Source organism: Sinocyclocheilus anshuiensis, unplaced genomic scaffold (genome assembly GCF_001515605.1).
Source record: "Sinocyclocheilus anshuiensis isolate Anshui unplaced genomic scaffold, SAMN03320099.WGS_v1.1 scaffold1473, whole genome shotgun sequence".
Classification (NCBI taxonomy): domain Eukaryota; kingdom Metazoa; phylum Chordata; class Actinopteri; order Cypriniformes; family Cyprinidae; genus Sinocyclocheilus; species Sinocyclocheilus anshuiensis.
In genome coordinates, this window is record NW_015548335.1 from 511,985 (window position 1) to 532,742 (window position 20,758).

General features: G+C 35.3%; 1 protein-coding gene across 1 annotated transcript in view; it reads right to left on the reverse strand.

Annotated features, from left to right (window-relative positions):
• LOC107656508 (tensin-2-like) overlaps positions 1-20,758 on the reverse strand; it is a 188,973-nt gene that overhangs the window by 15,904 nt on the left and 152,311 nt on the right. The window contains exon 4 of the mRNA XM_016444389.1: positions 166-204. Within this exon, the coding sequence (XP_016299875.1) occupies positions 166-204 (39 nt within the window). The remainder of the gene's footprint in view (positions 1-165; positions 205-20,758) is intronic.

Sequence of the window (20,758 nt, forward strand, 5' to 3'; positions counted from 1 at the left end):
CTTTTATTTCCTTCTTATAAATATTAACGGTTGTGGGATGATACGTTCTCATGCCACGTAAACATCACTTTATCATCAATCTGATTAACAGAGCAGATTCCGAGTGATGACGGTTCTAGGAAATTATCAAAAACGGGTCATCATAACAACCACAGACGTTCTTACCAGTTCATAGTTGGCAACAGGAACGCAGGAGGATGATACCTGCAACACACAGAAAAAAACACAAATGTCAGGTCTGATTCTGTGACTTTCAAGTCAACATGACGTCAACACATTTTACCACCGTGAAATGACATTTTTCAAGTGAAATGGGATTTTCAACAAGAAAAAACTGCAGGACGGGACTTGATTTTATCCAATCGGAGCCAGGTGTTTGGAAGAGAGGGAGTGAAGAAGGCTTCATGACATTGGCTGCAATAGAAAGTGGTTTCAGAAGTGGTGCAACTTATTACATTTTGATAAAAGGTTACCAAGACAAACATTTTGCTTTCATTTGGAAAACACGCACAGATGAATTGATAACCTGATAACTTTCACACAGAACACCAGAAATGTACTGTTTACATACAACTCCCCCCCAGTGTTATTTTAGTATTACATACAGCAGGGGTGCCCAATAGGTCGATCGCGAAGGCAATGCTGGTAGATCGCAAATCAAATGAAGGTCAGTGGTTCTCAACCGGGGGGCGCGAGATAACTTACTAAAATATAATATATTCACTAATTTCATGACTAATATGTTACATAATTAAAAATATATAAATAAATAACAGCACCACCTCTCTATGTATTAGTGACATACAGGAGTCATTCATTAGGCGCGCGTTGTTCTCGTTATTATTGATGCGCAAACTAACCATGTATATGCGCTCTCGGCGCACTGATCACAACAACATATTTCTTCTTGAACACAGTTCTGTCATGACAACTCTCGGAGGGATTGGCATTGTAATGTACATGACAATGTTAATGTACTTGGTCTTGGGCAGAATAGATCTGCTACGCTGCTGCTGCGGCAGAGCAAGTACCGAGACTTGCTACTGCCAATACATCCACAACATGCTGCTGTGAGCATGTAAGAAATATTGCTGCTGCAAATATAACATACATGAAAAAAAAAACAATATAGCATACATGAATCACCTCGTAGCAGATCTATACAGGTGGAGCTGGGGAAGGTGGAGGGTTTCTGAAGCAAGCTGCACTGCTACGGCAAGCACTAGTCATATATTTGAATGTTGAGCAGCGAGCTCATTGGCTACCGATACAGGAGAGAACCAATCAGCTGTGCCATGTGATAATGATGTCATTAGGTCAGATTGAGTTAGACCTATCGGACTGCACCATCTAGAGCTTCATGCCATAACTCTGTATTTCAGTATATTCATGTAGTCGTATACAGCGAGTGTTTTATAACGGATGTGTTTATGTACACATGGCCATCAGACGCAACACTGACACTATTGCATGTTCTGAAAGAGGAACGTATTCACTGATGACGTCGAGGCGAGCCGCTTTTGAATTGCTGAGTTTCCAGAATGGTTTAATTTTTCATTTGTTTTTTGGTGTTTAGTGATTATGAATGGATCCATAGTAGTTTATATGCAGTCCTTTGGCATCTCCCTGTGCTCTTGTTTGGTATTGCAGGTTAACTTAGTGCTTATTTGTTAAAATTACTGTATAATTGAGCTTTACGTACTTTTAAGTTGTATAGAATATCTGCAGTGACATTTTTGCAAAGTAAGTTTGCAAAAAAGAACATGGAATGTTTGAATCTATCTGGAATTTGTTTCGTTTAAAAATAATTACATGTAATTGAAAAGTAATAACACTAGAATACAAAGGTTTTTTAGTGAATAGAAAAGGCTGGGCTTGCTGAATTGATTTGGAGAGGAGAGGGTCTGAATTGAACATTAGATATTTTTTTAATAATTAAATTCATGCAATATAAAGTTAAATCCCAACAAGTTTATAAATCTATTTTAAATGTATTTTATTTATTTATTTTTATTTTTTTAGTTTCTCAAAAGGTTTTTTAGTGAATAGAAAAGGCTGGGCTTGCTGAATTGATTATTTTTTTATTTATTTTTTTATTAACAATTAAAATAATGCAATATAAAGTTGCATCCCAGGAAGCTTTTTTATTTATTTATTTTAAATGTATTTTATTATTTATTTATTTGTTTCTCATTTGAAAAGTAGATCCCAACACAAAAAAAGTGTGGGCACCCCTGATATACAGTATATACTATTTTAGTATTTACTCATATTTTGAATTAGCTTTTATTTTAATATTTTCAGTTTCCATTTGAATTTTGTTTAGCCGCTTCTATTTAGTTTTAATTCATTTTAATTTATTTTTCAGTCATTTTTGTACTTCAGCTTAAACATATTTGAGTTAGTTGCAGGGCATTTTTATTTTTTTAATTTATTTATTATTTTATTAATTTATTTATTAAAGTTTGACTTCATCTAATATTTATAGTTGTTTTTTATTTCAGCTTTATTTCAATTGTCGAACACACTTTTAGATGAAACTCAAAAAAAGTATCTAACTAGATGTACTTCCACCTCAAAATGGATGATTTAGACAGCTTAAATAAAATAAATTAAAATAAATATTTAACAAAAATACAAGCTTCACATTTGTAAGCACAATTTTGTAGCAATGACACTTTCTTCCTTTAAAACAACTATTGGACGATCCAAAATCATTTTCTGTGGCAAAATATATTTTTTAATAATTTATCTAATCATGATTTAACAATAAAATTACTAAAATTTAAACTGAAAATAAAACAAAAGCTGAAAATAAAATCAAAGCTAATTTAAAATATTAATAAATGCTATACTAGTACATAAATAACACTGAGTCAGTCACAACAGATCGAAACCATCATCTCTGCTCAGTGATTCAGTGCAAAAACAGGCAATCTACAGCACTAACTTCAAAACCTTTCAGCATTTCATAAACAGGATTGAAAAGTCACTGATGTTTAAAGGTGATTTGCTTTGTCAGAACTCACAATCTGCTGAAGTCCTTTATAATAAGATTGCTGCTCAGACCACTGCCACAACTAATATCCCGCCTCCCATCAACAAATGAGCTCTGGGCTTCACAAACAGGATGGCAGACCATAATTTCTGGCACTGCTTTTACTGGAGCATTAAGAAAACTGTTTCGAGGCAAAATTGCATCTGAGGAACTGGAGCTGTGCACAAACAGGAAGCCTCCTTCCACAGCTTGTGTCTAAAAGCAATGGCAGCTGGCTAGTCAGTCAATGACTAAACAGACAGCATTATTGTATGAAAGCACCTCCTAAGGAAGGAGACAGACTTTAGACGGATCTCTGGCATCATGACGTCATGTCTGATGATTACATTAAAAAAAAAAAAAACTAAACAAACGTGAGTCAGACATTTAAAGACTAATTATTCAGTAGAAATGAAATCATACGTTTAAAAAAAATGACATTTATAAGACAATTTACTCTTTCCACAAACTGCTGAGCCACACACAGGACTGCAGGATATCATAAGCTGCAAATGATACGATTTGGATTCAGATATTCCTTGGTGTCTTATTTGCTTCATATACTGCAACAAGGTATTTATATAAAAAATAAAAAATAAAATAATAAAATAAAATAAAAAGATAAAATAAAAGTTGCCTTGACTTCATTTAAAATAAAAATAAAATATAATAAAATAAAGCAATACTAAAACAAAAATAAATTAAAATAAAATAAATTAAAAAATAAAATAAAATAAAACATAAATAAAATAAAGTTAAAGCAAAAATAAAAAATAAAATAAAATAAATAAACAAACTAATAATATAAAATTAGAAATAAAATAAGAATATAATAACAAATTAAATGAAATGAAATGAAATTAAATTAAATTGCTTTCTATTCAGATTAGTCTAATTATACTAATTATACTAAAACAAAAATAAATTAAAATAAAATAAATTAAAAAATAAAATAAAATAAAACATAAATAAAATAAAGTTAAAGCAAAAATAAAAAATAAAATAAAATAAATAAACAAACTAATAATATAAAATTAGAAATAAAATAAGAATATAATAACAAATTAAATGAAATGAAATGAAATTAAATTAAATTGCTTTCTTTTTGTAAAAAAAAAAAAATTAAATTAAATTAAAAATAAGTGGTCAGCATAATGACTCAAGTAATAAAATGACTCAAATCAAGGAGATGTCATGGCTCATATTAGTGCTGGGCGGTATGACCAAAAATTTATATCACGGTATTTTTCAAAATTATACCGTTTCACGGTACATGACGGTATTTTTGTTCCAAATGTTGTTTAAGCGACATACACCGGTATTGCGGTATTTTAAAAATTCATATCATAACAAAAATATACACCGGTATTCGGTATGAACCGGTATACCGCCCAGCACTAGCTCATATTACCAGTTCATTCATCACATCACATATGGAAGGTCAAGTTAAACACATTGCATTGTGGGATACAGTATTGCATGTGTGCTCTGGGCCAAAAGAGGCCTTGTGTCACAGTGATTTTACCACTAAGCCTGGGACTTGGAACCCACAAACATAATGCTGGTTTATTTCTCACTGGGTGTGGTAAATAAAAAAAGTCAATGCAACTTGGGTCAGATTTCAGTTGTGTCATTCCAAGATCAACAATTTATGAATACCCAGAGTTCAAGCGTGTCTTTGCAAAATTTGATTCAGATGAAAGTGAGGAATTTGACATGGTCTGGAAGCCATCGGCTCTTACCATTTGTTTTGACAGATGAATATATACGTGTGTTCTTTTCAACCATCTGGCATTTGTGTTAAATTTGCTTGGTCCATTTAATTGCTCGTCTTAATGCTGACAGAGCACATTGGGTTTCACAACGTCAGTTTCTCGTTTATCAATGACCTTGACTTGTCATTGATAAAGTGTTCTTTAAAAAAGGTACTGAGCCTTAACTAACAGAGTTTATAGTTTAACAGGTGTGCTGCACCTGAAAAATCACAACCTGTCTTGTATTGCTGGTGTTTGTGAAAAACACTCTAAAAACAAATGGTGCTAAATAGCACTAAAAGTGGTTCTTTGGCTCGTAATCATAGGGGAACCACTTTAAGTGCTACAGTAAATAGCACCTATATCTAAAGATGGTGCTATACAGCACCTTAACCACCCCAACGAACCACTGAAGAACCATTACAGGTTCTTTATAGGTGCTATATAGCACTTAAATTGGTTACCCTATGATTACGACCTAAAGAACCACTTAGCAGTGCTATATAGCACCTCAACTACCACAAAGAACCGCTGAAGAACCCATTTTTATACAGCAATTCCCTAAAATCATCCAGAACAACCTAGCAACCGCATAGCATTAGACTGAGTACAGATTGATTCTTGAAGACATCTAAATTGTCATGCAAAAGTTTCTATGGGTAAGAATGATCAGTCTCATTCTTTCACTATGTGAACCGGATGTTTTCTTCTTAATAAGGGGCATGAGACTTTAAGCATGACTAGTGCTGCTGTTGGATTTGACTTCCTGCTAAAAGATGTTATTCCAGCTGTGGACGTGGAGCCGTAAAGCGCACAAACACTGAAAATCTATTGTTTTTTCTCACTACAGGTCTCAGCATATCTAAACGAACTCTGAACACAAACGATTAACCACTTTAAACAGGAAGACTGATAAGAGAGAAACAACAAATGTAAGCAAGATGACATCCCAATTTTGGATAACTCAGACAAACGTAGATACACTATTTTTAGAATAGGCAATAAAACGTAATGTTAAAATAGCAGAAAACATACAACAGTCTGAAGAGATCTGTTTTGTTTTTTTCATTAAACCCTTCAAACAGATAATGTTTTGAGGTTTTAAGACAAGATATAAAAAAATCTAATGAATAAATAAAATATATTATAATTTAATTTCATATTTCTCATGTATTTGCATAATATTTCTTGTAGTACATTATTCAATATTATTTTACAAACATTTTTTGAAAATCTGACTTTGAAAGTTGCAACAAAAAAAGAAAATTTGATATAAGCTACAGAATGAATAATGAAATGTATTTAATTAGTTAGTTAGTTCTTGTGTTATGTATTTAATTTTGTGCTCTGTGTTACGTGAAATATGTCCCGTCTTGTTCTTTTAACATCAACACCAACCCGGCATAAACATTTATGCAAACCGTACACATCCTTATCTCTACCCAGACCCAGTATGACCACTGTACCAGTCCATAACACTTCAGTGATAAAGAGAAATCTCTCCCTGTTCTCAGTCCATCCCAGAGCTCTGCTCTAAGTCTTTCTCCAGACTCCTAACACAGGCCTGGTCTTTCTCCAGACCGGATTCCATCACCTGGCCTAACTCTGCCTGCAGGCACCTGCTGATGACAGCCTGTCCACCTGCTATCCATAACTAACAAACACCTTATGTCTGCCCTGAGATCTGGCCCGACCCAGCATGCCTTCATGCCTCTGAAGATGCCTGGAATGTTTGAAACTGAGCCTGACGACTTCTCTTTCAGAGGTCATTCCGGAAGAGCAACAGAAGTAGGCCTGAACAGTATATTTACTATGCTTTATATTTGCAGTGATTTTGTTGCACGGTATGATACAAATTATATTAAAAAAATACAAAATATTTAAAAAAAAAATTACAAATTTTCTGAACATTGCAAAGATTAAATTTCTCTTTTAACTTTTTCCACTTGGAAAAAGACAAAACATTGTTTTGAGATATACATGTATATAATAAATTACTTACGGTTTCTATAGAATATACTGATTAATCTTAAAGGGGTCATATGATGCGATTTCAAGTTTTCCTTTCTCTTTGGAGTGTTACAAGCTGATTGTGCATAGATAAGATCCCTGAAGTTGCAAAGACTAAAGTCTCAAAACCAAAGAGATATTCTTTATCAAAGTTAAGACTCTGCCACACCCCACTAACACGGCTCGATCTAACACGCCCCCACATATCTACCTCACTATGTGGAAATATTTGTGTAATGCCGCCCAAATGTTCACGCAAAGAAAGGCGGCGTGGTTTCAGTAACCGCAGTTAGTGTTGAAGCAGCCATGTCAGGGAGACGCTGTGTGTTTCTAGGTGAAAGCAAAAGCACTTTATTTGGCCTTCCGAAAGTAGATGCATTTAGGAATCTTTAAGATCACTTACAACAGAACAGCAATGCATTTTATGGACGACCGTTTTGTGAACCTAGGAGAGGAGGTAATTCTGACTTTGCTATGACAATCTGGCGTTTCTGAATCAGCTACTGTTTTGTTATTAGTTTAAGTATTTGCTATTGACTGTTCAAATGCGGAGTTTTGCGCATCGCGTGTGTGTGTGTGTGTGTGTGCGCGGGAGCGAGAGAGAGAGAGAGAGAGAGAGAGAGAGAGAGCGCGAGAGAAAAATATAATATTCTGAATTTGATTGATTGATTGATTGATTGTGAATTCCAGTCATATAAATCATCCATTTGACTGTTTGGTCAAATGGATGATTTATATGACTGATGCAAAGATATATATCATCCAAAGAATTAAAAATATTAAGATATTAATATGTAAGACTTCAGCTTCATCATCCAGTCTTAAACAGAAGTACAGCTATGAAAGCACTCACCCTAATCTAATTACTCAGGTTAGACGAGGACATTCAGAACGGCTAGAAATCCTGACGGAGCTCGTCCTAACGCAAGAAAGCAAGAAAACAGCTGGCTTGAAGGTCAAAAGGTGGCGTAATAGCATTTGGTGACAATCAGCACCATATAGACATCAAACAATCACACTCTTTAGCAGGACGTCATCATGTCATATAATGAAACTGATTAACACACGACCCCTTGATTCTCATGTGTCAAAACAAGCACCCTGAGAGCTGGATTCATTATGTGGGCAACAGAAGGCATTCGGTGCTGGTATTTACATCAGGGTTGAGTCGTGTAAATCATTCTGACACATCCTGAGCTGGTCTACTCTGAGCATAACCTCTGGTTAATGGTTCATGCCCGGCCTCTTAAACCGCAGCAGGGGTGCAGGTGAACACACAAAAGGTGATAACCGCAGGTCTACTGGTGGGGCCAACCGCAATGCTGAAAATAGCCCTGACAATCATCCAAAAAGGTGAGTAAGCCTTTAAAAACCAAAAACAAACATATTGTAGACATGACAGCATAATATTCACCTGCAAAAAAAGAATACCATCTGCAGTTGGATGAATGTCCCGAAAACCTGACAAGAACATGTCCAGATCACATTTACCCTAAAAGCAAAGGAAAAACCTAGGGAATTATATAATAAAGTATATTATTATATAAGGTTATTTTGCACTGTGACGTTATTTTCAGAATGATTAGGCACATTTTCGGTGGAAATAGTGCTGAATTGTCACAAAAAAGTAAAGTAAAGTAAAGTAAAGTTAAGTAAAGCAAAAACCTGGCTTATGTTGGCTTATGATCCTCATTTGTAAGTTGCTTTGGATAAAAGCATACTCTCATTAGTGTAAGTTCATATTTCTGATGTTTTGATGAGTATACTAAAATTTAAATAATTTCCATGGTTATGCTCAGGTGTGTTTTTTCTGTAAAGCAAAGCAAAGCAAAGCTAAGCTAAGCTAAGCTAAGCTAAGCTAAACTAAGTTAAGTTAAGTTAAGTTAAGTTAAGTTAAGTTAAGTTAAGTTAAGTTAAGTTAAGTTTAAGCTAAGCAAAGCTAAGCTAAGCTAAGCAAAGCTAAGCTAAGCTAAGCTAAGCTAAGCTAAGCTAAGCTAAGCTAAGCTAAGTTAAGTTAAGTTAAGTTAAGTTAAGTTAAGTTAAGTTAAGTTACGTTACGTTACGTTAAGTTATTTTGCATTTTATGTGAATATGTATTTTGCGGGAAAATGACCTGGAATTGTTTTTCATGACATTCACCTTATTTCTGCTACAGAGCAAAACATCTTCAAGCAATCCATCCATCCATTTATCTTTCCTACTTGATATTGCATTATACACTACCTGTCAAAACTTTGGACACACATGAGTGGATTTATATATATATTTTTTTAATCTTTAAAAGTCTCATCTTCTGTTGATCTAAAGGCTTCTGCTTACATGATTAAAATGAGTTTTGACAAACTGAAATTGAATTAATTCTTTACAAACTATTTTATTATTAAGAGTTATAATGGATAGTGAGGGAAAATAATCAACAAAATCATCTTCTTTCTCTTCTTTTCTGCATTTATTCTCAGCTCTAGTTTGCTTCCTAACCTAGCTTTCTAATAAACCTGCCACTGTGAATTATTGGCTCTCTGTTGGCTTATGATCCTCATTTGTAAGTTGCTTTAGATAAAAGCATACTCTCATTAGTGTAAGTTCTGATGTTTTGACGAGTATACTAAAATCTAAATAATTTCCATGATTATGTTCAGCTGTGTTTTTTCTGTCTTGTCCTAATGCCATCTCAGACCATTTCTCGTATGTCTTCAGGAAGATTAATCAGCTGTGCCGGATCAGGGGGCTTCTGCGCCGGAGAGGGGGAAAAGCACGAAAAAAAAAACTGTCCAAACTTTTTGGCTGGCATGTCAGTAACACAAAGCCTCAGTCAGTGTGCTCTTTGTGTGAAACAGAAAGAGAAACAAAACGGTTCGAGGGAAAGAGACAGAAAGGGGAGTGGATGTGTGTTGATAACACTGGAGTGTACAGATGAATATTATATAATGAGCGGTAATTGTGTTGTTGCATTCCTCGCATGTTTGTGTTAACTAGATTAAACCGAGACCTGTTGCCTTCAGACAGCAGCCCTCATCACGCGTGCTGGAGCTCCACCAATCACAACCTACTTTAAAGAAATAGTTCACCCAAATTTTGACATTTTTATATACTTTACTCAGCTTTGTGCTTGTCCAAACCCTGTGTTTTCTCCATGAAACACAAAAGGAGATGTTAGGCAGTGACCGTAGCTGTCAAGCTCCAAAAAGAACACTATATTTCTAGTCTGCTTTGCCATACAATATATTTGTGCGAGGAACAGAGCAAAATTTAGTTTGTTCATAATGCATAAGTATTATTTTGGCTGAACTATTCATTTAAATGTCCTCTGAAATGAAGTTTAGGAAATTAAGTTGTAGTTGTGGTGAATGAAAACCTCACTTGAGCACGCTTAACTCAAAAACACTTGGGCCAACGCACTGCATTTTCCACAAGCTCTTTCATGTGTATCCAAGATGATGGAATATTTGCATTTGGCACCAAAAAAGCACAGAAAGAGAGAAATACTTGCAAGGAGGCTGTATGATGGATTTGTTTCTTACAAACACACAGCTTTTCACTTCACAAGACATTAACTGATGGACTGGAGTGGTGTGGATTACTTGTGGATTATTGTGATGTTTTTCTCAGCGGTTTGGACTCTCATTCTGACGGCACCCATTCAATGCAGAGGATCCATTGGTGAGCAAGTGATGTAATGCTGCCTTTCTCCAAATCTATTCTGATGAAGAAGCAAACTCATCTACATTTTAGATGTCCTGAGGGCAAGTTTTCAGCAAATTTTCATTTTTGGGTGAAATATTCCTTTAATGCATTTGAAGACCAAATTAATTTCCATAATTTTGGTGAGGATTACTGTATAAAGTTTTTTGGGGTTTTTTATCATCGTCGTCGTCATCATCACCATCATCATCATCACCATCATATAACTCCAAAAGTAATTTTTTAACTTAAGTTTAACTAGAAAATATATTCACTATGGAAATATCCATTAGTTTTCATTAATTTTGGACTTTTAAGGCTTTTCCAGGCCTTTAAATCACAATATAACTTTGCTACTATTTCTAGGTTTTCCATAATCCTGGACACAATTCACAGGGTTCCATGTGAAAAATGTAAGTTGAGAACTTGCTCAACAATTGAACTAGAAGTTGTTTCAGGAGTTAAGAACAATTTTTGACATTTTTTACAGTTTTTGCATTTTTAATAAAACATTCTTTGGATAAAACATTCAATGAGGAACTGTGCATGATAAGTCCAGGAATGTGCAAAAATAATTAACTGCATATTACCTTTAAAATCTACACACATACACCATTCACTTACATTTTCAGAGGAGTAACAGCACAGCCCTCAGAGTGGCTAATATTAAGCCATAATGTGTTGTCTGTTTACAATTCACCAGCTTTGCCATGGCATGGATGAATGAAAATATTGCCCAATCATTTCCTCAAAAAAAAAAAAAAGCAAGGACTACTGAGCCAAAGCAAAAGGTTAAACTCCAATCACGAGAGACTTATGAGTAACTAAGGGCAATTACTGAAACCCAATCCTGCTCTAAAACAGTGAGAACCGGTTACAACACTATCAGGAAAACTGTGCAACATAATTCCCATTCTGCACTACACATAAAACAGGATCTCAGTATGATCTACAGCATGAATTGGGATTGTTCACCTTCCAGGGAATGAGCTGGTTGTTTGCTATCAGTGAAACACAGCAGGTTGAAACAGGCCAGAGCCATCTGCGTTTAACTCACAAGATAAGATGAGTTATTGGCCAGAGAAACTCTGCTTTACAAGCAGGTGAGGAGGAGTCCCGACGTATTCCACCTTAGGAGACAACAGCTATCCAGATGAGTTATCCTCACCTCTCGTGCCTCGACAAAAACACAGAGATAGATGTATTTCTCTCTTACACACACAGATACCGATGCACATAAACCCAATTAAGGTTTTATCAAGCAAGCTCATTTTTACACAATTTTACAACAGATTATTTTCTTAAATCCACATTAGGTTAAGAACAAAACAGGCAACATGAAACTGCTTTCACAACTCATTTTATTTCCATAAGTGGACACATTACATTAAGAAAAGAAAGAAAAAAAAAAAAAGGTAGGATGCACTTGATTTTATCCATAAAGACTGACTGCATAAGAAATGGCCATCATACACAAAACAAAGCCATTAGAGGGGATGGATAGAAAAATAAGGAATTTCTGACATCAAGTGAACAGGAAAGAAATTTTAGAGGCAGAGCACGTTATGACATTTTGATGAAAGAATATGAAGACAAACATTTTTCCTTTGGAATAATGCACACTGATGAACATTACAGATTAAGGTCAGGAATGCGTATTAAGATAAAAGTAAATGGGGTTATTTTTGAGATAATGTTGACTTTAAGGCACATTTAACCCATTAGGGCTCATATTATGCAATAAAATCAATTCATATAATTAATAAAACAAATACTGTAACTTTCAACAGCTCAAAACTTTCTCCCTACTATTCACTGAATCTATAAATTTGCAAAGACTAGGCCTAAATGTTTTAAAGACTAACTTTACCAAATAAAATGTAAAATAAAAATGGAATTACTTGAAGGTGCATTTGACCCTTAAACGGCTCGTATTTGGCAATAAAATAAATTTTAATATATAATGAAAATAGACTGTCACTTACAAAAACTTTATCCCAAAACTTTATCAAATCTATGACTTTGTAAAGACTCACTATTTAAAAACTAACTTTAATAAATAAATAAATCAATCAAATGTTGAATGTTGGCACATTTAACCCTTGAAAAGGCTCATATTATGCAATAAAAAAATATATATTATGAAAATATACTGCAACTTACAAAAACTTTCTCCGCAAACTTTATCGAATCTATGACTTTGTAAAGACTCATTATTTAAAAACTAACTTTAATAAATAAATAAATCAAATGTTGAATGTTGGCACATTTAACCCTTGAAAAGGCTCATATTATGCAATAAAAAATATATAGTATGAAAATATACTGTAACTTACAAAAAACTTTCTCCGCAAACTTTATCGAATCTATGACTTTGTAAAGACTCATTATTTAAAAACTAACTTTAATAAATAAATCTATCAAATGTTGACTTTAAGGCACATTTAACCCTTGAAAAGGCTCATATTATGCAATCTTAGTCTTAAAAACAAAAACAAAAAAAGTTAAAAGTGGCAAAAAAATGGTCAAGAAAAACTAAATGATGGCTTTTTTTTTTGGCAAACGCCTGGGTTTTAGCCCTGGGTTTAGTGCTGCATGATGTTGCATATCAGCAGATCGGTGGGGCTGGGTTCTGGGTTTCCTGCCTTTATTTCACTGCCTGGCCCATAAATCAAATGCAAAAGCAAACAAGCGCACAGCAGGTCTGTGCCAGCAACCCCTGAAACAGGCCTGCTTTCTATAAACATTCCTCAGGGAGACCGAGCCCTGATAAGACCTCCACATACTCCTGAAGATCACGAACCCCGCCTCCGTTTCCCATCAGCACCGTGTACGACCATTAAAATATTTCACATCGTGTTCAGCGGCTCACTGGTTCTCCACCGCTGGAATTTCCTCATGAACAAACACAATATCTAAACCTCACACAAGAGTGGAGCATCTACCCCTGCCCACAATTCAATTTCCACCATTCCATTTCAAAAGATGTATTTGCTGTGTCCCAATTCGCCCATTTGCACTACGCCCTAAAAGCATGTACTCTTTTGTAAAGAAAAAGTACAAACCTCTGAGTGTGTAGCAGAATAGTAAGCAATATCTCCTAATTGCGTCTTTAATAGACCACTCTGTTGCTAATTTAAGTGCATCCCATGACTGTTTAAACTGCCCTGTCCAACATTTTGCCCAACATTTCTACATCCTTCAATTTCCTACCGTATTGTGGTAAATCAAATCACTGTAATAAAGCAGTGCACTTGTTCATGAACAGATCAAAATCTAGACTTGTGAAGAGGTGTTGTTTACTGCAGCTGTTTAAATGCAGCAGCTGCATGGTTCTCTACAGTAAATGTTGATGCAAACTCCAATAAAAGGCCTTTACACAAATAGTTAAAAATGGGGCTTTTCAATCATCTTGAAAAATGAATGCATGCAGGATGGCGCACAACTGAATCTCCTCTAAAAGTCACTGCATTCATATCTAATGCATATGTACGAAGATGATTAAAATATAATATCATCTCTAAAAAAAACTATTTGAGTGTGTGTTTTAAGGTCAGTCTGAAACGCTGTACCGCTGTAACATCACAATCCATGGTGGCAGTATACAAGGAAGAGAAACACAACATGTGATTAATCACTTCTGACGGGACCAGCAGACTGGAGGACTGGCATGTTAGAGTAATTACTGGGGACAATACTGCATACAAGCCACAAAAACTGAACCTCAAAGCTGAAAAACCTCAAACAGGAACAGAAGCGGCCACCCCTTGTCTCCAACAGCGATGGTGGGTTTGGTTTCGAAAACCAGTTTTGTGAGAAACAGAGCTACATGATTGCACTGAAATTGTAAAATGCGGCAATTGTTAAGTCTCCATCCAGACACAGACCCTCATCCGTACGGGCTTTGGTCAAATTGATTTGGCTCGGTCATTAAATCCAGTGGTGAACTGCTGCCGACTTCTGTGCATTTCCAATCAGACGAACTCCACAATCTAGAATCAGATGAACAGTCACTGCAGAACAAACAAGACAACATTTCTGCAGAATCTGCAGACTTTTATCACACTTTCAACACTGATTTTGGTGGAAAATCTGTGGAAATCATAGCCAGAGTACTACACTCTTATTGGCAGCTTAAAGCATTATTACATTAACCAAACAATTTTATAAATGAAGATCTTTACAAATTTATTAATGACAGGATTCCAAATCTGCATTCCTAACTGCTGATTAGTGGCTGCCATGCTTGCACTCTCTCCCAAGATCCCTTCCAAAAACAGTTTATCGGTTTATCAAGGACAAAAATGTCCCATTAATACGTGCAATTATGGTTTGTCTGAGCGATTCTGTTTAATATCATACGATCTGGAACTTTAATAAGTAAATCAATTATAGCCACTGAACATTAGTTCCTCATAACTGCTTTGAGATTTTAAATCACTGCGACCTCTCTTAGCCTGAATAGAAGCTCTAGTGTGTGAAAATGTCCCAAAGACAGGATGTTTTAACTAATTCTGTCCCAAATGACTTCCTGTGGGCCTCTTAGCAGGTCTACAGAGTGCCAACTCTCCTAAAGCTGCTTAGAAAAGTGATCTCCACCCAGCTGAGAGCCCCTCAACCACTGTCCTTTCTCTCCGAATGCCTGCCTAATGAAATGCACAGGCAAAAGTAACGCTGGCATAATCCACCTCAAACCAAGTGGTCAATTCATTAGGGAAGCAGAAATCAAGCCAAAGATGCCATTACTGCACATCTTATATGGCCAACATTAGTAATATAGAGTAGAGGCCAAATCATTTTCAGAAACTGCTTACATTTTATTACATTTATGACCTCTACTTTTGTGGAAGTGATGAAACTGCACAGGCATTTTTGATAGACTGATACATATTGGCCAGGCTTATTAATTTTGCCATTATCAGCATCTGCCATAAATTAAGTATTTAATTTCAGCAATTATACATACATACATACATACATACATACATACATATATATATACACACATATATATACATATACACACATACATATACATATATATATATATATATATACATATGCATATACATATATATATACATATACATATATATATACATATACATAGCTGTGGTTGCCGGAATTTTACCATAAAAAATAAGGTAGCAACGTTTTAGGTTTTAAGGTTTTAAATTTACAGTTAAATACCGTAATTTCATTAACTGATATAATGTTAATATACCAACCTACTGAAGTACTGAAATCTGTTTTGTATCTTTGTAATACACTGATAACCACCAAATGCAGGTGGTGATGAGAAAGTCACATGATGAACCAAAGCCCATCACAAGCAGCTTTTAAATAATAACATATATAGAAGGTGCACAGTGTCATTCACACAAACACCAAACACCATCATGGTAACACACATGAAACTGAAATAATGCAATAAACATTAATTTAACAACATTAGGTGTAACACACAACCCTAATATACAAAACTGATAAGAAAAAACTAAGAAACATAGTTATTTCAACAAAAAACATCAAATTTGAAATGTAACGCAGGGAATTCTGGAAATGTCAATTTACGGTTATTCACTGTAAATTATATGGTATTTTTCACTTCCAAAAACGGTATACTACCGTAAAATTTATGTCCAATACATGTAATGTCCAATACAGTTTTTCACCGTATATAGTAGGGGAATTTACCGTTAACCATTTAACAGGTTTTTACTGTAGCATTTTTACAGTCTTTTACCGTTAAATCCACGGTCATTTTTTACAGTGTACACAAAAATGCTAAAAATTTTATTTTCATAATACTTACTTAACTCACTAAAACACACACATATGATAATCTCTAAATAAGCAAATATTATCTAATGAATTGCCCTTACCAATATAGCAAATGATGACAAATTTTACTTGACCAATGGCATTATATTGGCACATCAACTAACGCCTTTTCTACACATGGGGACTGGTACTACTACTAGCATTGCAAATAAAACCCCAATACACTATTTGTATTCAAAGTGAATATTTCAATCTTCCTGAAACATGTTTGTCATCTGCAGTCGGTTGCAACAAACTCCTTAGGTTCGGAAAACCCTTAGAGATTATTCATTTATGATGGGATTTCTTATCTTAAGATTTCGTTGCAACCGGGGCCCTGTGCTTTCCGACTCGTGTGATCCCAATCTTCCTGACGGGTGCTCCATCAGCCCCGTGCCGCCCGCCAACCTGCAGCGATAAACAATCCAAGCGAGCGGCAGCGCTTTGTTTCCGCAGAACGAACGCATTCATTCATTTAAACTGCAGCAGGCTGTGAAGATGCTGCAGGGGTCTTAAATCAACCCCCTCTCGACCCTCCCAGAGCCTCAGCTTCTACGCAGAAATGCCGTGGCACGTGTTTCTGCCTCCGTCAGCATCTCCTCCCAACATTCACAGCCTCCAACCATTTGGCGGAGACAGACTTCAACTTGCTAATGCCTGAAAACCTCTTAAAAATCACTGCTAATTTGCTGTGACCTCGTGAAAAGCGGGGCCCCAATCAAAACAGCTCCATGTTGGTTACATTTTGGCTATCTTGTCAGATTTCATGTTCGCTGGCACTCTAATTTAACCCTGGAGAATGCGGACATCTTGAATGCATTTGCTCTGGTGCCGTTCGAAAACTGGCTCTTTTCACACGGTAGTCAACAAGGATTACGGGGAAGTCTATCTGTCTGAAGATCATAAAGCCGAATGGAAACGTAACTAGGTGTAAGTGATGGTAGGATAACATAGACATGATCAGGCCCAGACTGCATTTTGGAGGAAAAAAGGTAGAATTATGCTAAATGGAGCTGAAATGTAATCAAATTAGCCAAAATATATAATAAACAAACAAGGGGCAGAGAGTATGTAGAACTTGTGAACAACTGGGTGTTTGTTTGTTTGTTTGTTTGTTTGTTTGTTTGGGCACAAAATTGACATTTATAAATTGCAAATATTTATACATACACACAAATTCAAAAGTTTAGGGAAACTTAGGGTAAGGGTTTTTAGGGGGGAAAAAACTAAAAATAAATATTTTTATTCAGCAAGGACGTATTAAACTGAACAAAGGCGAAAGTAGAAACATTTGCATTGTTACAAAAATATTCTATTTCAAATAAACACTGTTCTTTTGAATTTTCAAAAGTTCAAAAGAACTTTATTTTGTTTCCACAAAAATATTAAGCAGAACATTCATAATAATTGATTATTAATTGATAATAATACAATGTTACTTGAGCACCAAATTAGCATATAAATAAAATGGTAAAGATAAATAAAATTAATATAAACTGTAATAATTCACAATACTGCACTGTTTTTATTGTATTTTGATCAAATATATTCAGCCTAATTCGAGAATTAGATCTTTTAAAACAAAAATGTGTGTTAACTTCTTCTTTTTTTTTTGCATTATCTACATCCGTGGTTGATCTAAAGTGCAGGATGGCCAATATAAATAAAATGTGATGATGCAGTGATTGAGCAAATACATAAAATTGCTGAAATGTATGTATTTACATATTACATTTCTGAGAAAATCTCTCTGCTAGCACAGATTCCATGTGAGTCTCGTCATAACTCAAACATCTGCTGTAAGCAGCATGTTATTTGGAAATAAATATTAGTTCTCCCTTGATAAGACATCTGAGAAGTACAAGAAGGACCTGCTTCAATACGGAAAGAAGAAAAGAAGAGCTGCTTCAAAAAAAATAACAATTCCCATCAACCCTGGAGAATAAAGAAAGTTGTTTTGTCACGGTATGAATTTGTGGTAAAGATCTCGAGGTCTGATGCGACGAGAGCTAAAACATGGCACAAGAATGTAAACGAGCTTAACAACACTCGAAAAATACTCTCAAATTTACGAGCCAGTTACGAGTCCTATCATTTACCTCCAAAGCTGTAATTTCCATTTATGCATGTTGCGAATGCTTCTTAACAATCCCACATGCACAAACCAAACTGCTCTTCTGCATAATCCGCTGGTATATTTGAACATCCACATTGGATGCTGCTTTTCTAGGAGGAAAAGTGAGTCGATCTCGACATTGGACGGCTGGCCAAACTCTCTAACGGCAGAGATGCAGATTTTTTTATCTGGCGGAATCCAAGCCGACACTAAATATATCTTCCAGCCATGAGATCAAATGATCCTTGAACTTCCATTACAGCCCGTTTTTTTAATGCACATTTATCACACAGAATTCCACACCAGACAGTGTTAGAGTACTGTGGATCTGGATTCATCAGCCTCGCTATGTGTAAGTGGGAAATGTTGGAACTGTAGTAACAGAGGAGCTTGAGGAGCCTCTAAATCAAAGTCGAAGCCAACAGGAGGAATGCCGAAGAAAACTGCTCCGAGCTCAACCAAACCCGGCTTGTAATCTCAATCTTGAGATTACAATCTCTCTTTCGATGATTACCTGGAGACCAAACGTAGACCATAAAGCAAAAGAAAGCTTTTTCCTCTGCATGTCTTGTTAATATTTGAAACCATTAGTGAAAATCAGCCGACAAGTTACCAATAACTATGCCCGGACAGCTCATTTTGCATTTTCTAAGTAGAATTCTGTGGAACGTTAAAAGAGTTAAACATGATAAAAATGCGTTAATTAGAGTGAGGAATTTGTCCGAATGCAGAAACACTGAAGCATTTGTTTAATTAAGTTGAATATGTTTAATCAAACCAGTAATCAGAAATATTTTTAATGTTTTAAAAAAAAAAAAAAGTCTCTTTTGCTTACCAAGGCTGTATTAATTTGATTAAAAATACAGTAAAAACAGAAATATTCTGAGATATTTTTTTTTTATTTAAATATATTTTAAAATATAATTTATTCTTGTGATTGTAAAGCTGAATTTTCAGCATCATTACTCCAGTCTTCAGTGTCACACGATCCTTCAGAAATCATCCTAATATGCTGATTTGCTGCTCAAGAAATATTTCTTATAATCATCAATATTGAAAACAGCTGTGCTGCTTAATATTTTTGTTAAAACCATGATACATTTCTTTCAGGATTCTTTGAAAGAAATATTTGAAATCGAAATCTTAACATTATACGGCAAATGTCCCTTTTAGACATTTTAAAGCATCTTTGCGGAATAAAATTATTCATTTCTTTAAAAAAATAAAAATCTTACTGACCCCAAACTTTTGAACAGTAGTGAAATTTCCCAACTGAACTAGAGTTCTGTAAATCTCTACTGTAAAGCGCCAATATTGGCAAGCATAATAAACGTACTTATTGAAAACTTGATTGATAGCGACGCAATGGGATGTGTATAACTTTGTGAATCTGCAGAAATCTGCAGAGCTTTCTGTGGAGATCTGCATATTCATACTCCGTGTGGGCCTGCCAATAACTCACTGGAAGAAACAGAAACTTTCTCTTAGAAGAAAAAAGCCTTCAGCATCAAACGGTTGGCAGCGATCACCAATCAGACAGCTTAGCAGGGAAACTAACAAAATGGTCGGTTAATTAGCCCTGTTTGATTGACCGCAAGTCACTGCAGGTTCTTAAGCTCCATCAGCTGATAGTTTTACTGGCGCTTCGGCATGCAATGAAACCTGCGTGAAGCTCACATACAAGATCAAATACAGTAGAATCTGCGGCACATGCAAAAATTAACTGATAATGGAGAAAAATTCAAATGGAGTCTGGGGAATAAAACACATTTGTCATGAGGGACACAGTCATGAGAAACTGAAACCATCTATTTCCCCCTCTCGCTATCTCTAGATAATGATAAATACACTGGATGTGTTCACAACAGCGTTATTTCTTTTTCCCCTCAATTTGAGCCAAATAAGTCCAAATTGCATCTGTAAACATGCCAAAAACACAAAGTGTGCATTCTTTCCCATGGTTGAGGTAGAATGGACGAGAGGGGAACAAACAAAGCTATAAATGTTGCATGGGTGTGCATAGACGGCACGATAACGCTTTACAGCACCAGATCATCATCAGAGTTTTGCCAAACAAGAATTTGCAATAACTGCCCTGGTACTTGAAAAGCCACAAGGTTTATCTAACCCCTGATGCCATAAACACATTAGTTGAGTTTGCAGCATCATAAATAACCGACACTAAAGAGTCTGGTGTTTGACATTTAAGGTCACTGCCTGTCCTGACCTCAGGGTCATCAGGTTATGTCTGGTCAATAGAGATTGAGTCAATGTCATTAAAATATGTGCAGGTCACATTTTACCCTAAAATAAAAAAAATAAAAAATTAATAAAATT